The sequence below is a fragment of the Cavia porcellus genome, unplaced genomic scaffold (assembly GCF_034190915.1).
Source record: "Cavia porcellus strain 051 isolate PalLab524CR breed Dunkin Hartley unplaced genomic scaffold, mCavPor4.1 scaffold_26, whole genome shotgun sequence".
Taxonomy (NCBI): Eukaryota; Metazoa; Chordata; class Mammalia; order Rodentia; family Caviidae; genus Cavia; species Cavia porcellus.
Genome location: NW_026947509.1, coordinates 15,768,571 through 15,795,728, shown reverse-complemented (window position 1 = coordinate 15,795,728; position 27,158 = coordinate 15,768,571). Strand labels below are relative to the sequence as shown.

General features: G+C 40.1%; 1 protein-coding gene and 2 long non-coding RNA genes across 4 annotated transcripts in view; all 3 read right to left on the bottom strand.

Annotated features, from left to right (window-relative positions):
- The window catches only part of Efcab2 (EF-hand calcium binding domain 2), a 116,283-nt gene extending 112,227 nt beyond the window's left edge, over window positions 1-4,056 (bottom strand). The window contains exon 1 of one of the 2 annotated variants that reach the window (XM_063236762.1): window positions 3,786-4,056. In XM_063236762.1, coding sequence (XP_063092832.1) covers window positions 3,786-3,810 — 25 coding nt within the window. In that variant the 5' untranslated portion in view covers window positions 3,811-4,056. The remainder of the gene's footprint in view (window positions 1-3,785) is intronic. The other variant, XM_003474262.5, reaches the window with a different exon arrangement.
- A 3,164-nt stretch (window positions 4,057-7,220) lies between these two features.
- LOC134473203 (uncharacterized) lies at window positions 7,221-13,598 on the bottom strand. Its single transcript, XR_010043330.1, has 3 exons — window positions 13,320-13,598; window positions 12,272-12,356; window positions 7,221-7,616 (listed from the first exon to the last, which is right to left on the bottom strand). It is a non-coding gene; the product is annotated as an uncharacterized LOC134473203 (long non-coding RNA).
- A 3,454-nt stretch (window positions 13,599-17,052) lies between these two features.
- Window positions 17,053-25,455, bottom strand: LOC134473201 (uncharacterized). Its single transcript, XR_010043326.1, has 3 exons — window positions 25,331-25,455; window positions 21,880-21,979; window positions 17,053-18,191 (listed from the first exon to the last, which is right to left on the bottom strand). It is a non-coding gene; the product is annotated as an uncharacterized LOC134473201 (long non-coding RNA).
- Between the last annotated feature and the right edge of the window lie 1,703 nt (window positions 25,456-27,158).

The following is a 27,158-nucleotide window of genomic DNA, read 5'->3' as shown; positions in this document are numbered from 1 at the left end:
TCATTCACCAGTACTCACTGAGTGATTACTATGTCCTGCACATTTTCTAAATTCCAGGGACTTGGCACAGTCTCTGGTTTCATGGAGTTTCCACTATAGTAGCATAGATAAGCAGTACGCAAATATGTATCTTTTGCTAATCATAAGTTCTGATTGGCAATTATTTGTCTTTGGTTAATTCTAAAAATTGGGAAAGAATGTAATTAGGTATGCAGGATCTTAGAAATTAGTTGATCCTCCATAACCAAGAGAAATGAAATTATTTTTCCAAAGTGGACAGAAAATAAGGATCAAAGTTGGGTCAAAAGATCTTTGTAGACAAACCTTAATTGCATCATTACTGTACACAATCTAAATATGCAACAAGCAGAGAAACTTTAAGTATTATAGTCCATAAATACAATGTATTTATCTAGCATAGATGATATTTTTAGAATTTTCTTATGGTATGAAACTAATGTTTATCATAGTATGTGGAAAAAGCTGGACACAAAAAATATATTCAATTAAAATATCAAATCTACAAAAGAAAATACAAATCTTCCCAGGAAAAAACCTGGAAAGAAATGCACTAAAATGGCAAAATTTACTCTAGATTTATATATATATACACACACACACACACACACACACACACACACATACAACATCTTTAAAGATTGGTGAATTTTTTCTTTTAATTTTTAAGACAAAGTCTCACTCAGGTTGGCCTTGAACTCACTCTGTAGCCCAGGCTATCCTTGAAGTCACATCAATCGTCCTCCCTCAGCCTCCCAAGTGCTGGGATTACTGGCATGGTGCCACATGAGGCACAGGTCCTGCCTGGCAAAGGCAAGGCCGTGAGTTTGATTTCCAGGACAAAAGGAAAAAAAAAAAAGAAATATGAGCCAGGCATAGTGGTGCATGCCTGTAATCCTAGCACTTGGGAAGCTGAAGCAGAGAGGATCACTGCAAATTCGAGACCACCCTGGACTACAAAGTGAATTTAAGCCCAGCTCGAACTGTATAGTGAGACTCTGTCTCAGACAGACCAAAACGATGGAAATATTTTATGCAGTCATGGGGAGTCGGGCTTTTCAAAGGTGCTTGAATCTAGTTGGTAATGGATTCATTGTCCAGTGCTGGGATTAAGGGTATGAGTGGTGGCCTGCATACAATATAAAGGACAGAAACAGGCTTGTGTTCTCTCTCTCCTTTTGCTGTCTTCTGTCACCTTGAATGGTTGTCCCTCTGCCATGTGCTACCCTGCCTTGATGCCAGCTGAGCATGGGCTGAAACCTCCACAAACTGTGAGTTAAATAAACCTTACCCCCTTTAACTTTGGGTGTCAGGTTTTTGCCTCAGCAAGGAGAAAAGTAATTAAGACAGAACACATCATACAGCATGCTGCCCGTATGGCTGGAGTGCTGCAGATGTCTGTACATGATGGCTGATTCAGTGAAGCAGGGCAGGGCCTGAGAGTCCTTTCGGGTTAAGTTCCCAGTCACATCCGCTGTCTGGTACACATACCAGGTTACATAACACCTGGGACAAGTGCAGCTCAGCCCAGTCAACTGCACCCTCTAATCTGTGTGTCTAACCTCCTTTACTGATGCCACTTTTCTTGGGAGCAACAGCATCAGTTTCATCTTTGTATCTTCTACAGTGCTACTCTATGGAATGCATTCCATATGAAGGCCATCAGATAAGCTCCAACTGAATAAATGCCACCTAGCTTTCACAAGTCATTAACTTTTTTTTTTTTTTTTTTTGCCTTTTTCCTTTTTATCGGTACCAGGGATCGAACTCACGACTGCCTGCTTGTAAGGCAGGCGCTTATGCCGCTGAGCTAAATCCCTAGCCCCCGCAAGTCATTAACTTCTTATATGGGGATAGCCAGAATTGTTTCTGCCTTTAATTATTTTAAAAAGAAAAATATTCTTGAAAGTTTTGAAAGTGAAAAACCAGGAAAGGTTTAAATCTGTTTCTCAAGGGGCTGGGCAACAGCATAAGCGCCTGCCTTGCAAGTGTGTGGTCATGAGTTCAACCCCCGGTACCGATAAAAAAGACAAAAAAAAGGAAAGTGTTTCTCAAAAAGGAGAATTGTGAAAGCTTACAGTATACTCCAGTGTGTTTCTCATGCTGACCTATCAACTCTCAAAAAGTCAGTTTATTGGGGCTGGAGATTTAGCTCAGCGGCATAAGCACCTGCCTTGCAAGCAGGCAGTTGTGAGTTCGATCCCTGGTACCGATAAAAAGGAAAAAGACAAAAAAAAAAAAAAAAAAAGTCAGTTTATCTTCCAATGGGTTTTCATTCTATTTTTGTAAACAAATGAAAATTTAATTTTTATCCTGTGTGAAATTTGAAAGAAAAAAAATTTAATTAAAAAAATCATTCTGCTTTCCAGGTAAGTACTTTAATTAACCTTTTAAAAAACATATTGGAAACTGGGCATGGTGGCGCACGTTTGTAATCCCAGCACTCAGCAGGCTGAGGCAGGAGAAACACTGCAAATTAGAGACCAGCCTGGGCTACAAAGTGAGCTCAAGGTCAGCCTGAACTGCATACCAAGACCATCTCAAAAAGACCAAAACAAAAAAAAGGTAACTGCTTTTCTTAGAATGCACTTTCAATCTTCAAGCAGCGCTATAAAAATTATAAAGGCCATTTAGGAAATGAAAGATACACCATAAAATAATACTGGCCTGTTAAACTGGACCATATAAGATCATAGCCTTTCCAGTATCAGTAGGTAGATCTTTGGCAGGGTCACGTGTTTTTTCCTCTGAGTCTCTGTCATCACCCTAGTGAGTAACATGTAGTGTAAACACTGATTGTCAACCTGACTACACTGTCTTCCCAGCTGAGGACAGTGTGTTGATAGGGGAGCTCAGAGCTGTCCAGAAAGGAAACAGGTGAAATTATGACTTTCACTTCTACCATGTTTACCTGGGAGAGGAGAGCACATTTATTTCTTTGCAGTGATTTTGCCAATTATGACACAAATTATTTCTGAGAAACTAAAAGGATGGTACCTAAGCAGCAGGTTTTAAATCCTCTAATTGATTAAAGATAACCTAAAGTCTTGCTATTAAACATGGACACTGATTTATCATTTTTCCATGCCTAAATCTTATAATCTGAACAGCTACGATAATATGCAATATATTAACTAGTGTTGGTTTCCTATTATTTTGTTTTCAAGCTCTATCATTTTTATCCCTTTTTGGTTTTGTTTTTAAAATACAAAAGAAAGTCTAAGGAAAAATAAATATGCACAATCGATTTTTCACGTCTTGAGAGCAACGCATTCATTTATGGGGCCCCGGCGACTGCAGGCTAGTTTCACCCCGCAGTCACCTCTCGTACTGCTGCTACATATTCTGTTAAAGCTGCCTGAACACTGTTCAGTTAAAGCCACAACCGCGGCCAGCGATCTCAGTCGTTCCCCCGTGTCCCTGCCAAGGGACCAAAATGGCGGCGCTGACGTCGCAGGGAGGCCTAGGGCGGGGCACAGGACGCGGCCGATCGCGGCACCCACCGCCGGCCCGCGACCGAGCGCGGGTACAGGCTGTGGGGCGGCGCCGGGGGGCGCCCCGGCAGCGCAGCGGGCGCCATTAGCCGCCTCCATCACCGCCCGCGCGCAGCTCAGGCCCAGCCTCCTGGGCGCAGGGACGCCGAGGGCGGGGCGGCGGCAAGGACGCGGGCGGAGACGGCGCGGCGCGGAGGGTGGCGCGGCCCGGCCCTGTCCTCCCACGGGGTCGCGGCGGGCGGCGAGGGTGGCCACCCGGTCTCCTTCTCGTACCTTCCTTGTCTCTACCTTCCGCCATCTTGCCGCGGAGCGCGTCGCCGGGGAGACGGCGCGGGGCGCGCGAGATCCTGGGGACTGGCGAGCGCGCACTTTCCAGGGCGACATGACCCCGTGCGGCCGCCGACCTCCCCTTCCCAGTGCAGCTAGGTCGGAGCCCGGCGGAGGGGACGCTGGCTTTGCGTGGTCGTGATTGATGTGAGGACACACACACACACACACACACACACACGCACGCACGCACGCCCGCCTCCCTCCCTCCCCTCTGGTGCACAGGAGAAGGTCGCCTGCAAACGTTACCGCATCCTAGAGCGCGACCCAGCCGCGCGCGCCGCCCGCCGCCCGCCTGGCCCACGCCTTGTAACGGCGACCGCACGGCCGGCGAGGACGGGGCTGGGGCGCCGCAGGCCTGGACTCTGGACTCTTGCGGGGCAGCGTCGGTGTATGAGACGGTGTGCGACATGGGCGCTGTTGCGCGTCGCCAAGGCTGCACTTTCTGATACAAAATAGGTTCTCCTGGCCATAGGGCCCACGTTGTGCTCAGTGTCACACACGTTCGTGTGCTCCTCGTGGTGAAATCTGGTGTGACCGCCTGAATTCTAGTGCGAGGCTTTTTTTAAATCCCGCTTTCCACAAACTTTGCAGCTGTCGCACGACATGAAGTTTTTTATTATTTTGTAGAGAAGCTCACTATTCTCGTGTTTTCCTTTTTATTCTTTTGAATAAAAGGCCTAATGATGTGCTTCGATATTTTTAAACTTCGATGACAGTACTGACTTGATGTTATAGAAAAGCAACTTATAAACTGTTAACCATAAATACTACCAGGATTTTAAAATACAAAGTTTAGTATTTATTTTATTAAAGCCATTTTAATTGTAGTTCAATAATCAGTACATCTTGAAGCAAATTGTCTATATTTGGCATTAAGAAAGTTTTCTGTGGAAAATACTCATGTAGTGCTGGGATCTGCATTTTATTTGAAAGAATATAAACAATTGAATCATCGCAAAGGGGCTCTTTGCTAAAAAAACATTTACACAAAGTGAATACAAGTGTGTAAATTTTTAACGTCCCAAAATATGGAAAACTAATCATTAACATGTCAGTATGTCCTAGTTACTTGTTTTTAGAGACTCTCTCCATGCAGGTAAATGGAAAGCTTGGGAATGAGCACAGGAAACCCCAGCTCTGGTGGCTTGTTTCCTTCCCGATGCCCTTTCAGTCCCCCAATGCCTTTCCTCTCTCTACCTGTCTCCACAGTCCCCCTCCCACAGGCACATTTGTCCTTCCATGATTGTCGCGGACAAGGTCATCTCCTCCTTGAATCTTGGCCCTCTCCTCCTCTTCCTTGCTGGCCTGGTATTCACAGAGCTCTTCACTGTCAATTGCAATGACTGCTTCTACCCAACTGTAAGCGCTCAACTGGGCCTGGGTGCAGGCTTGGAAGCAAGGCCAGCACTTCAGAGGTTTAGGCAAGATCCTGAGATAACAGCCAGGGCTTACACAGTGAGATCCTTGTCTCAAAAACACAAAAAATAAAACGAAATGCTCGAGGATATGAACTTCTGTAGTCACCAATATATATTTACAACAGCTAGGACAATTTTCTTTCCTATTTATTTTAAGACAACATCTTGGTATATTGTCCAGGCCATCTCAAACTGCTGGCCCAAGTGAGCCTCCTGCTTCAGCCTTCTGAGTAAGTGGTACTATAGGCACATGCCACCGTGCCTGCTTAAAATTATGTCTTTAAAATCGATGCACAAGTTAGTCTTATCAATATTGTATTTTATTTTTTGGTTTTTTTGAGACACGTTTCACTATGCAGTTTAGGCTGGCTTTAAACTCGCAGTGATCCTCCTGCCTCAGCTTCCTCAGTGCTAGGGGTGCAGGCATGTGCCACCATGCCTGACCCACAATAATTTATTTAAAAAGACCTAGATTTAGCAGATTTGTTGCAAATAATACAGATTTTCATTTGCATTTTTTGATTCAGTAAAAACATTGGCAGTACATGTTTATAAAATGGAATCCTTATATAAACATTCATGCATAAAAACTAGTTACAATATTTTTAAGAACTTAACAGATTCCTCTGCAACTCTTTCCAGTTCTCTTTGTTTCTGTCAGTCTGTCTTTCTGTCTATATAGTACTAGGGATTGAAGCCAGGGCCTTTGCACTAAACTACAACCCTAGCCCTTTTATTATTTTTTATTTTGAGATGGGCCTTGCTAATTAGCCAGGCTGAGCTTGAACTCTCTATCCTCCAGTTATCGCATGGTGAATTCATCCCAGGTTCTTGTGTACAAGCAAAGCATCGCAAGTGCACACCCAGTGGTATGTGCCAAGCATCCACATTTGTCAAAGATCACAGAAGCTGTGCTCAGGGCAAGGTTGTACCTGCGAAAGATACCGCACAAACTGAAAAGTGGTGCCGGGTGACAGGAAAGGAGAAGCACTGCACACACGGAGTACAGCATGCAGCAGCGGCTGCCCCTGGGATGGATGGAGCTTTCAGGATTTAAAGGATGTGTACCTCAGCCCTGAATCGCTACCTGTGATTGACAGGGATGACTGACAGGTGCTGAGTCAACACATACCATTGTCCCAGAATTCACTCTGTTCTTAATTACATGCATGAGATGCAGTGTTATTCGTGATCCCTTAGGAAAGCTGGAGTGGAGTGAAGGTAACTATAGGTCAAGCTTGAAGATCCTTGTAGTGCGCTTTTGCCTAGAGTATCAGGTTTACTTATTTTTTGTTGTGAGTTTCTGTATCATAAGACCAAGCAAGGAGAATGTCCCCAGGGCGCTGTTTAAAATTAAATGGATTGCTGGGGGTTTAGCTCAGCCTGTCTGGCAAGTGTGAGGTCATGAGTTCGACCCCCAGTACCAAAATAAATAAATAAAAACAAAAAAATTAAATGGATGCAAAGGAGTGACATCCTTATCTCCATTATTTCTAACTGTAGCGTCCATCTCAGACTCCCAGAGTGTGGGGATTACAGCTCTCAATTTTTTAACTTTTTAAAAATGTATCATTGATTTAATAGGTAATACGACTATATACCTAAGGTAATACAGTCTCTAAATTTAACTTTTCAGAAAAGCTTGGTGTCCTTGTCCTCTCTGACCTTTTATACTGTTCAAATGCCCCAGGAAACCCTGGAGACTTCCACGTGCGGGTCCTGAAAGGCGGTCCTGGGATTCTACACTTCAGGCTGAAGTCAGGTCTACCCTGTCCTGTTTAAAACTTGAGTTCTCGCGAGAAGTCCCGTGGGACCTGTTCTGAATGGGTTCCAAGAGCTTGTGATTGACAGCTCCTTCCCCAGCTAGATCTGCCATGCCTATTCTCCAGTCCCAAAACCAAGTTAATGTCTACCTCCCTGAATTTGTATAGTATATTTAAAATAATACTGTTTCTCTAAGTCTGAATAATTAAAATAATATTTATTATTAAAATTAATATCACTAATATAAATATTTAATATCAGTAACATTAAAAATATTTAATGTATGCTTGGCCTAATCTAATACACAATAAGCCCCAAACTTGTAAAGATTCCAATATGAATGGATCTCAAATTATGAACATTGGCAGATGCCAGCGAGTTCCGGAAACTGCTCGCACGAGAGCCCAGGATGTCCGAAGCAAGAGGAAAAGCAGTGGTGACGTGGCAGGGACCGTTCGATGTGCAAAGCGACAACCATGGGAATAATGGAGGGGCTTGACCGAGGTGAAAAGGTGGTAAAGGTCCCGCACCCCCTCCAGTTAGTGCTTCTTGTCAGCTCTCTCGTGCAGTCCCCTGGATGCCAGCTGTTGTGCTGCATTGTGACATTCAAGATTAAAACTAGTTTATTTATAGTATTTGTGTTTGGTTTTTCTATGCTTTATAGTGTATATTGTGTCAAAGGTGAACGAGACTTACTTTATCAAACTTACCAGTGACTCCTATGTCTGAACACCTCCCAGAATGGAATTCTGTGAGTTGGGATTTACTGTACGTTTTTTACATCCACAGTACCTAGCCTAATCGGGCACATATTATGTGCTTATCACATACTGCCTAAGTAGCTAAATAGACATAAAAATTATAAAATTATTCTGGAAAACTTCACACAAGTGAAAATGATTATTCAAGCAACAGCGGCCCACCATGCTCATAAGTAATTATCTGCATTATGCTGATATTTGACCCAGCTTTCCACTCTGCACTGTGAAAACCTGACTGCTTGTTACGATACAATTTTAATTCTATTTCAGCAATATTACCTTACATCGCACAATAGCAAACTATATCCACTTTTCTTTATAATATGCTTTGTTGATCAACTAGATCAAAAAACATTAACAATGAAATATTAGAACTGAACCAAACTTTTGAACAAATGGACTTAGTAGACACCTACAGTGTTCCACCTCACACTCAGAATATACAGTCTTCTCGGCTGCACATGGAACATTCTCCAAAATAGACCACTACTAGATTATAGAGCATGTTTAAATAAATGCAAAAGAATTTAAATTATCTCATGCATATTACCAGACTGTAGTGCAATGAAATTGGGAACCAATGGCAAAGGAAGCCAGAAGAACTTCACAAACACAGGGAAATTAAATAGCACTTTCTTGAACAACCAATGGGTCACAGATGAAATTAAAGAAGAAATTAGACAGTTTCTACAATTAAACGATAATAACAATATAACATACTAAAACTTATGAGATGCAATGAAAGCAGTCCTATGAGGGAAATTTACAGTGATGAATGATCATTTCAGGAAAACAGAACAAACTCAAACAACCTAGTATTGAGCCTCAAGCTTCTAGGAAAAAAGAAGAGCGCCGGGGATTTAGCTACCGGTATAAGCGACTGCCTGGCAAGCACAAGGTGGTGAGTTCGATCCCCTGTACCAAAAAAAAAAAAAAAAAAGAAAGAAAGAAAAGAAAAAAGAAGAGCAAGTCAAACCCAAACCTTGAACAAGGGAGAAGATGATATGAATCAGACAAGAAATTAATTTGATAGAGACTAACAAAACAATATAAAGAATCAACAAATCAAAAGTTGGTTCTTAGCCAGGCGTGGTGGCTCACGCCTGTAATCCCAGCCCTTGGGAGGCTGAGGCAAGGAGGATCATTGCAAATTCAAGACCCGCCTGGGCTACAAAGTGAGCTCAAGGCCAGCCTGAACTGCACTGAGAGACCCTGTCTCAAAAAGACAAAAAGAAAAGTTGATTCCTTGAAAGATTAAATAAAATTCACAAACCCTTAGTCAACCTTGTCAAAAAAAAGGTAAAGACTCAAATTCATGCAATTAGGAATGAAAAGGATGAAATCGCAACAGATCCCCCAGATATCTAGAAGATCATCAATATCTAGTTCAACAGCCTGTATTCATAATAAGATGGAAACACAGAAGAAATGGTTAAATTCCTATATAATTTAAATTATCAAAGATGAATTAAGAAGATATAAAAATTCTAAATAAACCAGTATTAATCAGTGAAATTGAAGACATAATTATAAACTTACCAACAAAGAGAAGCCCAGACCCTAACAAATTCATTGCTGAATTGTACAAAAAATTTAGAGAAGGCTTAATGCCAGTACTTCTCAAATTCGTTAATGAAAATGAAAGGGAAGTAATACTCCCAAATTTATTCCTGGAAGCAAGCAATACCATGATACCTAAACCAGAGAAGGATCCAAACAAGAGAACTACAGGTCAGTCTCCCTAATGAACATGGATGACGAATCTCAATAAGATACTGGCAGGCAGAATGCAGCAAACCATCAAGAAGATTATATACCAGACTAAGTATGACTCATCCCAGGGAAGCAAGGTGATTCAACAAATGTACATCAATAAATATAATACACCATATCAACAGAGCTAAAGACAAAAACTATATGATCATTTCAACAGATACAAAAAAGCATTTGACAAAGCCCAAAACCCATTCATGACAAAAAAAAAAAAAAAAAAAAAAAACCTTCCAGAACATTGGAATAGAAGGTCTTTGTCTCAATCTGATAAAAGCCATCTATGACAAACCAACAGTCAACATCATACTATATGGACAAAAACTGAAAGCTTTCCCTCTAAAGTCAGGAGCAAGACAAAGATGTTCACTATCACTACTATTATTCAATATTCTGGAAACATTAGCCAGAGAAGTTGGACAAGAGAAAGAAATGAAAGGACTAAGGATAAGAAAGGAAGAAGTTAAATTACCATTATTTGCAGATGACACATTATTCTACATAGAAGACCCCAAAAACTCCATTGAAAGATTTCTAGATATAATAACCAAATTTAATAGCATAACTGAAAACAAAGTCAACACTCAAAAATCCTGTACGCAAATAACAAACTCAATGAGATAGAAATTAAAGAAACAACATCTTTTACAATAGCATCTCAAAAAATGAAATACCTAGGAATTGATCTAATGAAAAAATAAAAGACTTCACATTGAAAACAGTACTCTGAAAAAGGAGATTGAAGAAGATATTAGAAAATGAAAAGATATCCCTTGCTTTTGGGCAGGAAGAACCAACACAGTGAAAATGACCATACTTCCAAAATTGTTATACAGATTCAATGCAATTCTGATCAAAACTCCAACAGCATATCTCACAGAATTAAAGAAAACAATCCTAAAATTTATTTGGAACCAGAAGAGACATAGAATAGTAAAGGCAATTCTGGGCAACAAAAGCAAGGGAAGGGACATCATAGTCCCTGACTTGAAATTGTACTATGGAGCTACTGTGGTAAAAACTGCATGGGTACCAGCAAAAAACAGATCAAAGGATCAATGGAACAGAACACAAGATGTGGAAACAATTTTAGACACACTCCCCTTATCTTTGACAAAGGAGTCAAATGCCTTCACTGGAAGAAAGATAACCTCTATAGTAGGTGATAGGGGGCCGATGATATACATCAACTGTGCAGCACCTGCCTGGTAAGCGCAAGGTCCTGAGTTCAATTCCCAGTACCAATGAATAAATAAATAAATAAATAAATAGTGTGGAAAAACTGACTTTTCATATGCTAAAGATTAAAAGTAGATTCATATCTTTTGCACTAAACTAAAATTAAAATGCATCAAAGATCTAAATATTAAAACAAACATTAAGTTGTCTGGATTTAGAAAATAGAATAGGTAGAACTCTTGAAGACATTGGTGCAGGCAAAGACTTTCTGAACAAAACCCTAACACAGAGGAAATACACATAGAATCAACAACTGGGATCTCATCTTATTAAAAAACTTTTGCACAGCAAAAGAAATTACCAACAGAGTAAAGAGACAATTCCCAACATGGGAAAAATTTATTCCAGTTGTTACTCAGACAAAAGACTAACATCTAGAATATATAAGAACTCAAAAAAATCAGATCCTGAAAATTTAAAGACCCAATCAAAAAGTGGGCATCTGAGATGAATACATACTTCTCAGATGAAGAAGTAGAAATGGCAAATAAATATATGAAAAAGCTGCTCAACATCATTAATCATTTGAGACATACAAATTAAAACACTGAGAGTCTACCTCCCCCCAGAAAGAATGGCTGTCATCAAGAAATCAACCAATAACAAATGCTGGAGCGACTGTGGAGAAAAAGGAACCCTTCTCCACTGTTGGTAGGAATGCACACTGGTACAAATACTTTGAAAATCAGGGTGGTACTTCCTCAAAAAATTAAAACTAGAGGTTCCATTTGACCCAGCCATTTCCCTTCTTGGTAACTTCCCAAAGAATTAAAAGCATCATATCACAGTGATATATGCATGCCCATGTCTATAGTGGCACAGTTTGTAATAGCTAAATTATCTAACAGCCCAAATCCCATCAACTGATGACCAGATAAAGAAAATGTGATTTTTTTATACAATGGAGTACTACTCAGCCATAAGTAAGGACAAACTTGAGAGAATTCTAGGTAAATGGATGCACCTTGATGCCATACTGTTAAGTGAAATAAATCACACACAAATGGTTGGCCAGGGATTTACCTCAGCAGCATAAGCACCTGCTTGGCAAGTGCATGATCATGAGTTTGATCCCTGGTACAAAATAAATAAATAAATAAAAATTATAAAAGAGTGAAAAGATTTAAAAAAAAATATCACATGAAGGGGCTGGAGATTTAGCTCAGCAGTGTAAGTGCCTGCCTTGCAAGCACACAGTTGTGAGTTCAATCCCCAGTACAAAAAAAAAAAAGATTAAAAAAAAAATCACATGGTAGTTACAGTTCTGGTGGGAGAATGTGACAGTGAAGTCTTCACCTTTGGTTCCTGCCATGCAACCACTGAATTTTCAACCCCTGACTCCTCCTTACATGTTCCAGGTGTAGGAGGCTGGGGTAGCAGGAACTTTCTGGCTAGGCCCTAGGGAAGCAGCCACCCTCCGCAACATGGTGGCAGCTTCTTGGGGGACTGGCTCAGGTCTCTGTCCCCTGGTGCCTACCTTGGCTCCTACTCCAGTCATCTGCGTGGTCCCAGCAACAATCCAGGGCAGCAGCAGACCCTCCCCCAGGGTTCTCCAAGGACAGCTACACCATTTGGATCAGGACGTGTAAGTGAGAAAAAGAATCTCTAATGAGTTGGAAAGTTATTTCAAGCCTTCAATGCTTGAAGACCCTTGGGCTGGCCTAAAACCAGTATCTGTAGTGAATATAAGCCAACAACACAATACTCAAGCACCCACAGGCAAAAAAGACACCTTGGTTAACTTTTCTGAAATCCATCTGGAAGCTTCTTCATGTGTCAGGAACATCTTGAACAAAACTTTTACTTTGTAGTTAAGTTGAACCCAAAGTTGATGACTTTGAATAGCTAATAAGGTCTTCATATTTTTCACCACAGCAAGTGTTAGAGAAGGTAGGATAATTTGCATTATTTAGCTCTCTGGAAGTGCCTACCACATTTAGAAGATTTACAGTTTCCATATATTTAATATTACTGATCATGTAATGAACATCTGTCTTTTAATGTTTTTCCAATGTTTTAAAATAAAACATTTTGTCTTTCAAAAAAATTACATGGTTTCTCTGGTGTGAGAAACTGAAAATGTACCTTAAGACCAAATGTATAGTAGATATTGTGAAATAGGAAGATGTTCAAATGAGAAAAAGAACCAGGGAGGGGGATGGAGAAAGGAAGGAAAAAGAAAAACAAACAAGAAAACAGGAAAAAATGGAAACAAAGGTTTTGTAAATAAGTAGGAAGAGAGAGTTTAAAGGAGGGTAGAAGGGGAAAAAAAGTCAAGATGTATCATGTAAAGGTACAAATTCTGTATGATGAATGCTATAACACCTAAAATGTAACAATAAACTTAAGTTTTAAAAAGCATGTATTTTTTCCTGACTGCTGTGAAAACATTATTTAAGAATCTCATGCTCATTTTCAGAAATTAAGAATTATAAATTTATTTTTGAACCTCCCATGGGTAGTACGGACTATTATTAGGGTTAAATCAGAAAAGCAAGGGCATAGTTTGAGATAATGACACTTACCTAGTTAACTGTATTCTACAGAGTCAGTTTATATCCTTTGGCATGCTGAATTTATAGAGTAAAATTTCTGCAGCCATCAGTGTTGTGCCTGCAGGAACACCAGAAAATATTTCTTCTGAACACAGCTGATTTAGTTACCTTGGATATGTGGAAAGTGGAAAGGGGGAATGGTGAGAATAATGCAAAATGATAGCTAGAAAGACTTTGCCACCAAGATAATTAGACTCTCCTTAGACTAGGAATATAGTAGTTCCCTCTTGTCAGAGAAAGATAGGTTGTTTTTATTTATCACTGACTTAATAGGTAATACAACTTTACCTCTAAGGAAATGTAGTCACTAAATTAAACTTTTCAAAACCCTCAGGCAGCCTGACACACTATATATGCTATGGTTTTATCACTATATGTACATATTCATGGTAAATTTTAATAAACTAGGCATGTTAAGAGATTGACAACAATAACAAACAATAGATATTAGCAATCTCAGCATGAGATTTTTTAAGAATTTTTTTTATTTTAAAGAGAATAAAACAAAACAGAACAAAGCAGATCAGAACAAAACAACACAAGCAACACAGGATTTCAAAACAAGACAACAGGAAATCAAATGGCTACCATCATGTCTCCTGTGTTCTTCGAGATAGTTATCCATATCTTCACATACAATGAATTCAAACAAGACAAAATAGCATAAAACCAATCAAAACAAAAAGAACGAAAGCATTACAGTACTTCAAAACCAGACAGCAGGAAAATCAACAGGCTATCATAATGTCTCTTGTTCTCTTCAAAATAACTGTCCATACCTTCACATTTATTGAAATTAATTAATGCAAAACAGATTAAAACCAATCAAAACAAAGAATAAAAGCATTACTGGACTTCACAACAAAATGACAGGATATCAGCAATGGCTGTCATAATGTCAGCACAAGATTTTTGTGTCTGTATGGTAACTACTTTTAAGTCAGGTTATATGGTGGTGAAGTACTAGGTTGTTGAAACAGTCATGCTGTGACCTCTATTGTTATATTGTTATGTCCTGATTTATCTCAATCTCCCCCTTATTGTTTTAAAAAAATTATTTAGTCATTTCTTATGTTTGTCTCAATTAAAGAAAAAATTCAAAAAATTAGGATATATAAATAGTAACTCTTTTTGATTTCCTATTAACTTGTTTTGAAGTCCTGTAGTACTCCCACGATCTTGTTTTGACTGATTAGACTCTGTTCCATTCTATATGGTAGTATCAAGTTTGAAGACATAGGCAACTACTTTGAAGACAATAAGATTCACTAAGATACCCATTCTGGTTTGACTATTGTCTTCTTTGGAAGTCCTGTAATGTTTACAATGCCTAAGTTTTATTGGTCTTGTTCTCTACTGTTTTGTCCAACTTTATAATATCTAATGAGATAGACAATTCTTTTTAAGGAAACAAGGGACAACGTTGATAACCATTGTTGATAAACTTGTACTCTGTTCTACATCATGTGCTATGTCTATCCTTGGTATTGACTGACAGCTTTGTTTTGCCATATTTGACTGTATTCTTCCCCCCCCCCCAAAAAAGTAATAAGCACTAAGGAGTAATGAAATCCAAAGTGCGTGAATTTTGTTGTAAAAAAGAGAGGGAAAAAAAAAAAAAAAGAAAATGAGCTCTAACGGATATAACAGCAAGTGTGTTTAGGGGTGTTAAATAGCTGACTGTATCAATGTTTTTGGATCATTGAACACAGCTGTTTGCAGTCTACCTGTTTGAATGTCCACCTTGTATTCTTTGATACTGTGATTTGAGGAACTATTTTCAAGATGATAATATGTAATATACTAACAGGTGATTTCTTACTGTTATGTTTTTGTTTGTTTGTTTGTTTTGTTTTTTTTTGTAGTTCTGTATTACGTGTACCCTTACACCGCTTTGGTTTGTTTTGTGTTTTTCTCTTTTTCCTCTTAAATAAAAAAAAAAAAAGAAGATTTTTGTGTTTGTTCTCATCGAGAACTTTCATCTTTTAAGGAAAACTCTTCAAAGCTCTGTTTGGCACATCTGAATTGCCAGCATCACTCTGCTTGCATTTTGGGGCTACTACTTAAGTAAACTAGAATAATGTGAACACAACAGCACAAGACCATGACGCCAATCTGAAAACCAAGATGGCTACTAAATGAGTGCCAGGTGGGCAGCACATACAATGGGGATACGTTGGAAAGGTGGGCAGCACATACAATGGGGGTATGTTGGAAAGGTGTATTTTACATCACTAGTGGGACAGAGCAGGGCTGTGTGACATTACATCACCCTGCTCAGAATAGCTCTCAATTTAAAACTCACTAACTATTTAGTGCTGGAATTGCCTCTTGTCTATTTTCCTACTATACTTAACTATGAGTGAAACTGCAAAGTAAAACTAAAGATGCAGCAATTTATACTTTAAGAAAAAAACTGATTCCCTTTGGGCACTGCCATTGTATAGCCTCACGAGCCTAGGCGAGTCAGATAATCTTTTAGAAATTTAGTTAATTCAGAAAAATAAAAATACCAATATCTACTTTTGAGTTTTCTTGTGATTTAAAAGGCATAACTGAAAAGTTTAAGGAACTTGCAAGGCAATCACTGTCTTTAAGTGAAATTAACCCCCAGCTTTACACAGGAAGAGCACGTAACAGCCTAGTCTCACTTTGTCCTAAAATTTAGCTCTCATTTGGACAGTTTGCCTTTTCAGGGCCTTAAGCATATAGTGGGAGATGCTTTGACCCTAGCACACTCTTCCCTACCAAACCCTGAAGCCATGTGACATGAGGTCTAGGAGAGAGCTGATCATCTACAGTTTGTGGCCTTTTCTTGGCTTCCACTTCCTGTTTTTGTAGCTTTAATGTACCTAGATTCCTTGGGTCTTTATGAGGTGACCCTAATGTTCCTGTTTAACACGTGAAAAGGCTACATCTTCACATAAATGGTCTGTGTAAGTTCTCGCAGTTAATAAGCAAGCGAGCCAACTAGGTGTCTGGGTCTAATTTCGTACCCATCATGCTAAACTGCTTTACCCTTGTGAGGCCCTTGCACTGAGCTGCATCCTCAGCCTTTTTAATTGTCTATTTTGTGTCAAAGTTGCCCAGGCTGGAGTTGCACTTGTGAATCTCCGATCTCTGCCTCCTAGTGTTTCATGTTCTCTCTCTCTCTCTTTCTCTCTCTCCCTGACTCTCTAGTTCTCTTCCTTTTGGTCTCTTCAAAACATCAAGCAAAGCATTGGCAGACTCTTAAGTGACTTTTTTGGGGGTCTTTTTGAGACAGGGCCTCACTGTGGGGTTCAGGCTGGTCTGGAGTTCACGTTGTAGCCTTGGCTAGGTCCTCCTGCCTCAGTCTCCCCAGTGAGGAAGCAGAAAACAGCATGTACTTTGTCCTAGTCAGGAAAGACAAGGATTTCAACCAAGCACCTGGCCAGTGCTGAGTCCCCCCCATCTCTGTGGTTCTCCTCCGTCCCCTGCTGTGGACTAGAGTCTCCACTGCACCCAGGCTGCTGGAATAAATCTTACCCTAGACTCTCGAGCTCACACCCTTGCCCATTCTCTGGAAAGCACGTTTCTTTCTGTTCCTCTTTGAAACACACATTGACATGGTACTTACAGTTCCTGTCGAAAGTGACACATCTCTAGGGATTCGTTGCTGAGCCTCCATCATTTTTTCATTGAAAATGAGGACAGGAGACATAGAAGAAGCCCCCGTATCTCCTCAGCTCTCTGCTTGGTTGGGAAGCATGGATAGGGGCAGAATTGGAGAACCCCGTGGGGTCCAGTATGGGTCCTCCAGAACCAGCTTCCCTCCCACCGAGAAGCACTTCTCTCAGTGCCCTTCCCTGTGGGACAGGGGCTCTTCAAATTAATAGTAATAATAATACAACTGGCCATGTGGCTCAGTGGCAGAGCATTTGCTTAGCATGCCCTAGGTCCTAGGTTCCATCCTCAGCACTGCAAAAAGTGTTTTAATTAAAATAAGAAGAAGAAGAACCAGGCATGATGGCACACACTTGTAATCCCAGCACTTGGGAGGCTGAGGCAGAACTGCCATGAGTTGAGACCAGCCTGGGCTACATAGAGACCAGCCTCTGGCAGGGAGGTGGCAGTGACACTATGTGGTCACCAAGCTCTGCCAGTGAGGCGCGGTAAGTACACTCTGGGATGTTTGCGTAATTGTGAATCAACTAATATCACCTTTTTCAGAGTGTGCCCCTATCATAAAGACACGTGTCTATAATTACAGGTAGATGCATATATATAACTGGGGTGTGTGTGTGCGTGTGTGTATGTATTGCTGAGGACTGAACCCAGGGCTCTGTGAATGCTAGACAACTGCTTTTCCACTAAGCTATGCTCCCCACCTAAAGACATATTAATTTTTAATTGTTGCATAAAATAAACAGGAAGCTATTAAAAAGTGAATTTGTACAATATTTTGCATCAATATCAATAATTAATAATTTGCATCAATATCAATAATCCTAATACCATTTTGTATTGTAAAGCCTCTTTTGGCTTTAAATTTGTTCATAAAATGACTCTGACTCTGTAGGCCTGACTTGCACTTAATAAATATCTGCAAATAGCAATCAGTCACAGCTAACATTGTTATGCAGTAGAAGCTAACTCCTTGATAAAGTTCAAGATTGTCTACAACTTCTCTACAATAACAAGCTGAAGAATCTGTAACCTCTTCCTCAACAGGGAACACAACTAAGACACACAACACAAACATACAATGGTTAAGAAAAAAAAACAACCTTCAAGATTTTGCTGGGTTCTTCTTTTATTCCCACTTTCCTTTTTCTTTGCAGGTCAGCTCTATTTTCAGGAAAGGGAAGGGAAGGTGTGAGGCTGGAAATGAACAGTGGTGACAGGAGAGGTTAGAAAGGGAAGTTATTTTTAGGAAGGCTTGAAGGGGAAGAAGTGAGTTAAGCTGGGAGCTGGCGGTTAGGGAGGTCAAGTTGAGGGAAAACTGGTTTAACCAATGAAGAATTTGCCTAATTCTCTAGTCCCTCTTATTTCTTCTTACATACTTACATGATCCTTCACCAGCAGGTATCACAAGGAAGGCGGCTGCAAACTCCTGGGAGTGCTCACGTACCTAAGCCTCCATCTCCACTCTGGAGGAGGCAGATTCACTCAGCATTCAACTGGGGACAGCCTTGCACACACCAAGCACATGCTCTGTCACTGATCTTGACCCACAGCCCCCACACTCACAAATTATTATGGAGAACCCTCTGGGTGCAGGACCATCTGGTAAAGTTCCTGGGATGACACAGACAGGACAGCTGTTTTATATTTGCTGAGATTTTAAAGTTGTAAGTTGTAAGCCTGATTTTGTGTTTTGGTTTGGTTTTTATCACTCTTCCTTTTTTGTTTTTTTTGTTTTTTTGTCTTTTTCCTTTTTATCGGTACCAGGGATCGAACTCACGACTGCCTGCTTGCAAGGCAGGCGCTTATGCCGCTGAGCTAAATCCCCAGCCCCTTCCTTTTTTTTTTTTTTTTTTTTTTTTTTGTCCCAAAGTTTACTAAGTCAATGACCCACAAAGCTGGCTGCCCACCAAAGCTACTTATTCCTCCAAATGGTGAATGGTGCATACCATGTCTACTCTTACCATGGCCACAGCACACCGAACAATCGCCACAATGTGTCTACAAGGTGTCAACTGGCAATCCAGAAGTACTGCACTAGATCAGACTTCTGAGGTCTTTCCTGGGAGACAACTGGTGGGTTACTGCATTTGTAAAGAGCAAGGGATTGTAAATGTGAGCAATCTGACTAAGTTTATTCACTAAGCCATTTTACTCTAATGTCTTAAGTGGGTTTCAAAATCTTTGAATTCTTAGACCTTTAACTAAATAGAACATTAACTATAAGTTTAGTACCAATGACAACTTATGACTAAATGTATTACTACTTGTTACCTCTGGCCTGATCACACAATTTTTAAAGTGGTGGTACCAAGAATTTAATAAATACTTTAAAAGTTAATGGCGACAAACACAAAACCTTTCCCAAGTGACTTTAAATAATCAGGCTTATTTAGAATTCAGGCTCATAAATATTTTCCTTTTAGGGCCTTTCTTCAAGATGTGAGTTTCTAAGAGACTGTAACCTTGTCTTTTTTTGTGTTGGTTATTTTTTAAAAAGTGAACAACCTGATGAGAGAGTCAGAGCCCCAGAACCCTGACTGGTATTTCTATTTTTGCTCTGGTGTCATTTAAGAATGTGAGGCCTCTAGGCCTCCATTTCTTTCTAATAGCAGCTACAGACCAAGATGGCCACCCAGGAGCGCCGGCCCACTTCTCAGCTCAACAAAGAAACAAATCAAAAAAAACAACCAGTATTTCACTGGAGCATTTGGGGCAGAATGGCAGTGTTCAGGGAGAAAGATAGAGTCATGGCAGAGCACAGTGCTCTATGACGGCTTCATAGAGAAGGGAACTGAGCATGTAGAATCCACCAAAAGGGATTTCACAGTGCAGGGAGGGGACAGGCAGGAGTCCCTGTTAGTTTCCACTTCCACTGCAGAGACCTAAAGCATTTGCTACATGGAGAAGACTGCAAGTGTTGAGAAGCAGCTGGACAAAGTGTCCTGAGCAAGTCAGCCTCTATAGTCCTCATAAAGCCCCATTCAGCTCTAAACCCTGACTCAGTGGCCCCCATCTACCCCTCAAAACCCTCCCACCCTGTTAACAAGCATGCAGCACTTCGGCCTGCTGGGCCACTGGCGCTAGCTCAAAACTGACAGTGAGTAACTAACTGTACCCGAGCCAGTGGCGAGGGCCAGGCCCCACAGCCACCTGGTGACTTGCAGATATCACCAATGTTTATTACAGCTAAAGCAGCTGCAAGGGCACTACACTAAAATACCGCCTGAAACCAAAGCCAACACAGCCGATCTAGCCAGTACCCCAGGATGCATCACCGCAGAAAGCCTTTTGTGTGGAAACCGCCATATAAAAGTGGTAGAGGCAACAGGTGGACCAGATGTAGGATCACCAAGATGGGCACACAAGAAGCAGAAAAAACAAGGTAACCTACACAAGGACTATAGTGTAGACCTCAAAGAAAATGAAATTCATAAATTGACTGACAAAGAGTTTAAAAGCATGATTTTAGGGAAACAATGAAATACAAGAGAATGCAGTTTAACAAAATTGGAAAGACAATTCATGATATAAATGAGAAATTTAGCAAAGATAGAAATCACTTTAAAAAACAGAAATCTTACAGCTAAACAGTTCAATAAATAAAATTTAAAAATACAGTATAGAGTCTTAACAATGGAAATGATTAGGCATATGAAATAATTTCTGAGCTTGACGACAGGTCTTTTGGAAATAACCCAATTAGGAAAAAAGAAAGGGCAGTAGGAAGGAAGGAAGAAGGAAAATAAAAGCCTTCAAGATTTAGGGAACACCAAAAAATGAAGCATTACCTTATACTGTGGGTGTTCCAGAGGAAAGAAGAGAAATGACACAGAAAAATTTACTCAATGAAATAATTAATGAAAGCTTTTGCAACTTTGGGAAATATACAGGTACCCAGATCTGGGAAGCTCAAAATTTCTTAATAGGTTTGCCCAGAAAATATCTTCTCAGAAGCATATTATAAATTGTTGAAAGTACAAGAAAAGAATTCCAAAAACAGCCACAGAAAAGGGTCAAGTTCTTTACCAGAGACTCCCCTATAAACCAACTGCAGACTTCTCTGCAGAAACTTTACACGCTGGGAAAGAATGGGATGACATTTGGAGCAGGGTGGCAGAAGGATGCCAACTGAGAGTACTACACCTAACCGAGCTGTCCTTTGGAAATGAAAGAGAAGTGAAGACTCCAAACAAGAGACAGCAGAGGGAAGATTCACCATCAGATTGCCTGATGAGAAATGAAGTAAAAAGGTTGTAATTATCATCAAGAAAACATAATGAAGTACAAAACACTACAAGTAGAGCAAATTTGCAAAGGAGAAAGTGATCTGGGCATGGTGGCACATATCTAGTAGTCCCAGCACTTTGAAGGCTGAGACAGAAGGATCACTACAAGTTCGAATCCGGCCTGGGCTACATAGTGAGTTCAAGGCCAACCTAAAGTATGTAGACATACTTTAAAAAGCAAAACAAAAAACAAAAAAGCAAAAGTAAAAGCAAAAAGCAAGAAACACGCATGGTACACTGTGATATTTCAGTTCACTTATACAATGTGTATGATCAGATCAGGGAAATTAGTATACCTGTTACCTCCAATATTTCTTGTTTCTTTGTGCCAGCAACATTCAAAATTCTCTCAACTAGCTATTTTAAATGGAGCAATTGAGGGTTATCCACCACTTAAAAATAGTAATAATATCTTTACTACTTGGTAATACTATGCTTTCAGGTCTTAGGATGACAATTATGATCTCTTCTGTAAGTATCACATGCTAGGTAGGATCTGAAGATCAAACATGTCAAGTGAGATCATGGTCTGTCTGTTCTGTATTGCTGTCATTGAGTACCTGAGCCTGACGAGTTAATAAAGCACAGAGGCTTACCTGTCACAGAGCTTTGCAGGAGAGGATATCTGAGAGCTTGGTGATGCTGACTAGTAGGGGCCTCTGTGTTGCATCACAAATGGTAGAGGGGCAACCAAGCCTTGCAAGATACAGGGAGAGAAAATTAGGCCAAACTTCATTCTTCTGTCATCTGTGACAACAACATAAATTCAGGCACGAGGACAGAGCCCTGGTGACCTTATTGGCTCATAATAGTAGCTACCTCTTAGTTCTATGCTTATGTGTGTATTTATTTACATGTGCTGGAGACTGAGCCCAGGCCTCTGCACATGCTAGACAAGCACTCTGCCCTGAACCATGTCACCAGCATAGACCCCTCCCCTAACACTATTACAAAACCCTCTCAATTTAAACATGAGTTTTGGGGAGGTTTTTGTTTGTTTGCTTTCAGAGACAAGGTCTTGCTATGTACTTAAGGCTGGCCTTGAACTCACTATGTAACCTAGGCTCACCTCAAACTTGCAGTGATCCTCCTGCCTTAACCTCTTGAATGTTAGAATGATAAGCATGTACCACCATGCCCAGCTGGAGGGGGTACTTAAACCATAGCAATCACTGTTTTCATAACGTTATAGTCAGATTCCAATTCCAATTCAGGGTGTACATACCTATGTACCATCTAAGCCTGTTGCACACATGTCTTGTATAAGCCATGCAGAGCTAAACTATCCAACCTTGAACTCTCTTGATCCTTAATGACTAGTGGCCCTCAAAACACTACTGCAAAACATAGATAAGAAAGTTCTCAGCGGGGCTGGGGATTTAGCTCAGCGGCATAAGCGCCTGCCTTACAAGCAGGCAGTCGTGAGTTCGATCCCTGGTACCGATAAAAAAGGAAAAAGACAAAAAAAAGAAAAAAGAAAAGAAAGTTTTTAGCAAGATATATGCCCATATTTAAATGGACTATGCCTCAATATCATTCTTCTAATGGGGTGTGGTAGGGCAGCCCTGTGATTCCAGCACTCAGGAGACTGAGGCAAGAGGATTGCCATGAGTTTGAGGCCAGCCTAGGCTACATGGTCAGTTCAAGTCTATCCTGAACTACATAGCAAGATCTGCCCCTGCAATACAACTCTATGTGCTTTTAAAAATAAAATTACTGTGTTTTATTTAGAACAGTTTTATGTTTATGAAAAAAGTAAGTAAAAAGTACTATCTTCATATATCTCCTTTTAATCCTCCCAACTTTCCCTATTACTGACATCATGCATTAGTGTAACCCCATTCTTTTTATCTTATAATATTTAAGTAATTGGAGACAGGCTTTACTTTGGCAAATAAGTAAATAAATACTGTACTGATCTTAAGCAGTCCAATCTGTTAGTTGCTGCCAGCGTCACATTGGTGTCACTGATAGCCACACTAACGTTGTTTTATTTCATAGAAATTCCGGTGTTAAATAGCTGTTCAGTTTGTTGGGGTCACTGTGTATGAGCAGATATGTTAAAGAACCACTGAACTGTATACTAAGCTTGTATCCCTAATGCTGCCCTTGACTCTTGACTTTAACTGAATCTCTTAACTGAAACTCTGGGTTGGAGTGCAAAATCTGAAACAATGCTTCTCAGTTCAAGATTTTATTCACTGATTACTCCTTTGTTTCCCAAAGTGAGTGGAAGACTATTTTGGATGGCTCACAACTTTACATAGTTCTGTATTTATTTGTTTGACTTTTAAGACAGAGTCTTGCTACGCAGTTCAGATTGGCTTTTAACTCAGTGTGTAGCCTAGGCTGGCCTCCAACTTGCGGGGATCCTCCTGCCTCAGCTTCCTGAGTGCTGGAATTACAGGCGAATGCCACCAAGTCCAGCTTGGGAATTCTTTTAAATCTATATTCTCTAAATAACTTGGTTCAATTCATAAGCAAGTACATTCACATTTACAGACGAAAGACATAAGAAAAATAGGGCCTGGAGATTTAGCTCAGGGGCCTAGCAAATATGAGGTTGTAAGTCTGATCTCCGGTACCACAAAAAAAAAAAAAAAAAAGAAAGAAAGAAAAAAAAGAATATGTCAGAGAAATGCCCAGAAGTCAGGAAATTCAGAGCAAGAGCAATTAAACCTGATTCCAAGATGCATTCAATATTTCTGGCAACTAGAAAAAGTCTACAGGGCCAAATTTGTGACTAACGAGAGGGGTTCATTGAACCAGTGTTAATGCTTTTTAGGCCATAACAATCTCCTCCTGCTAGAAGGTATAGTAACTTGATATGTTGACCATGAACTTAGCCTAGGATTTCAATCGTGGCTCATCCCTAAGTAAAATACTGCCAGGACCCAGTCTCTGGGCAAACTCTGTCCACAGGCTCAGCCACCTCCAGCCTGGTGCACGGAGAGAAGCCTGATCTTCACTTTTACATGAAGTTTCCTTCCCGCATCCCAGTAGCTAAAGCAAGGGCTGTCTCTGCTAAGCCACACTGGGATGTGTAAGGGCATGAACAATGATATGTCTTAGTCACCTCAGTAACCAATATCTTTGTCGAATGCCTGAAACAAATATTCACTGAATCAAATATTTGAATGAGCCACACGCAGTCTGCTAAAGACCATCTTAAAGTATCAGTCACTTGAAAGACTTTCATCAGTCCATTGTTCTGTATTTTATCCCTAAAAGTGAAGTGCCAAACAACTTGGAGCCAACATCTCAGTTCCTGACATGCGTTCCAATATAATGTTCTATTTCTTCAGCTTTTTTGTTTGTTTGTTCCATATTTGGTGGGCCTTTTGTGCTTTTTAATTTTTTTTCTAAAAATTTTTATTGCTGCATGTCTGCAGCCCACAATGATTCCACATTGTGGGAGTCGGCACGTGTACATAGTACCTCTTAATTCCTTTTTACTTTTCCTTGTCCTTTCCTTCTTGCTGCTCCCTCCATCTCTTGATCCCCTTCCCATTTGCAAAAGATCTTCCTGTTATCTGTCTTTTATTCTACCCTTTACATTACGCATACTTTGGGCTTCTCATGTAAGAGAAATCTCATGCTATTCAAAGAGTGGACGGAGGACTCTCCTGCGAACAGCTGTCCCTGTGTGGTAATGACCTGCCAGGGAAAATACCTGCTTTTCCAGGCAATGAGTCTGTGTTCAAAGAGTCACTCACTAACCTCCGTCTAAGTTTGGATAGTCTTTGATGAAACTTTGTTGTTTCTTTATCAGAAAATTTAAAAAAAATTTTTCTTAGCTCATGGGAAAATCAGTCCTCAATTAATTGTAGTCCACTAAGTATTCAGTAATATCTATTACCTTCATTACTTTTAAAAGATAATAACCACTGTTTAGAATCCTATGTGCTAGGCCCATAGTCAACATAACATGCAGGGCCTTACACAGCCACAGCGTGGAGAGTATACTTGATTATTTCTGCCTGGCACTTTAAGAAAAGTGAGGCTCCTTATCGAAGGTCCCAAAGCATGCACGGTTACACTACTCACCTCTCTCTTCCACTCATGTTTATAGCCCTGGTTCTCTTCATTTTCATAGTGTTGTACAAGTACAAATTTCAGTAAAAAGTATTACTCTTCAGTTTATAAATCAATTTTGTACTAAGTCCTTTTGTAATTTTTTTTTCCTTATGGGTCTCTCTTATCTGTGTTTTTCTAAGTGGAGCATATGAGCACTGTGGTTTTTTATAGTTACTTCTATGATACCCAACAGATTCATTCCTCAAATGTGCCTGCCTTTCTCTATGTGTTTTGATGAAAGTTTTTAATGTACTGCACCAAGCTTGCAAGTTACAATACACACACATCTACTATTCTCACCTGGGTGGTCGTGAAATAAGATTAAGTGATTAAAGGAGAAAAGGATGAAAAAATGACTTTAAATGTATTATATACATACACCGACTCCCCGCAAGGAACATAAACACTATGTACTAGTAAAAATTTAAAAAAAAAAAATCAAGCGATTAAGGCTATGTATTTCACAACTTTCTCCCTAAATAATCATACCCGCTGTTGAAGCACCCTAGCAACTAAACAACAATGATGCGCTCCAAACTGCATTTCAAAAGGCAGGGACTGAAGGGAAGCCTGAGCCTCTCTGCTTTTCCTGAGGGCCGCTTGTTGTTTGGGGAATGAGTCCTTGGCTCAGGGATTGGAGTTCTTATCTGGCTCACCAGCTGCCGAGGTTTCAAATGACAGTGACAACTCAACTTTCTGACCTGGTCACTGTAGAGTTACTGGGCATAGAGGGAATAGCGGGGAAGAACCGTAGCTTCTGTCCCATTTCGCCTTCAGCAGCCTACCAGTCTAGCTGTCTCCACCGCAAGTATTTTAAATATTAACAATCCTGTCTCCTGCACCAGAGATCTTGAGTTTTGTTTTTGTGTTATGATACTGGGACTGAACTCAGTAGTGCTCTAGTGCTGAATGATAACCCCAATCTTTTGTTAAAATAACATTTAACTTTGAGAATAATATTACTAAATTCCCACAGACTGCCTTGAATTTGTAGTTCTTCTGCTTCAGCCTACCAAGTAGCTGGGATTTCAAGCTTTCACCATCACACCCAGTTCCCACTTAAAATTTTTTTCTAATTTTTGTTCATACAGATTTTATTTTGTTTTTTCAATTTTTACTTCTTGTTAGTCCGTGTTTATAGCACATAATGATTGCATTCCTCCTGAGGACTAGCACATGTACATAAAACATCTTATGCATCTCCTTTCCCTCTCCTCCTTCTTCCCTCTCCACTTAAAAATTTTAAGGAATTTTATATTGTTGTAATATGTGTACTATGTGCTTATAAGCACCAAAGCCTCAAAATCAGTAGATTTTGAATAGCATTATAGACAGAAATAGATCTCTGGGTTTATTTATTTGCATCTATATGCATTTATATGTGTGCTTTCCATTGCTGAGATGGGAGCGCGTGAGACCAAATGGAGAAGGATAATTTTATCCAAATGCATAATCAGTTGATGCGCGCTCTTCTTTTTCTGTTCCAACCACTGTCACTACTTTCCATCACTTGATATCTCAGATTGAATTTCTGCTCTTGCTATGTTTAGCATTTATTTTTAACTTGGCCAACAGACTTACTATGGAGCCATGTGAGTGTTGCTATTTTAAAATAAATAATAGTTGTCCCTATTATTCCAGAGCCCATTGGAAGGCCTACAGAAAATCATCGGGTGTCTGTTTTGCCCCACAGCACATGTTTTGGGACCTCAGATAATGACCTGAAACACACACTGACCGAGCTCCTCCTGTAGGTCCAGCAGTGTACTGTGGCTTATATAAGTTTTCTCAGCCAATC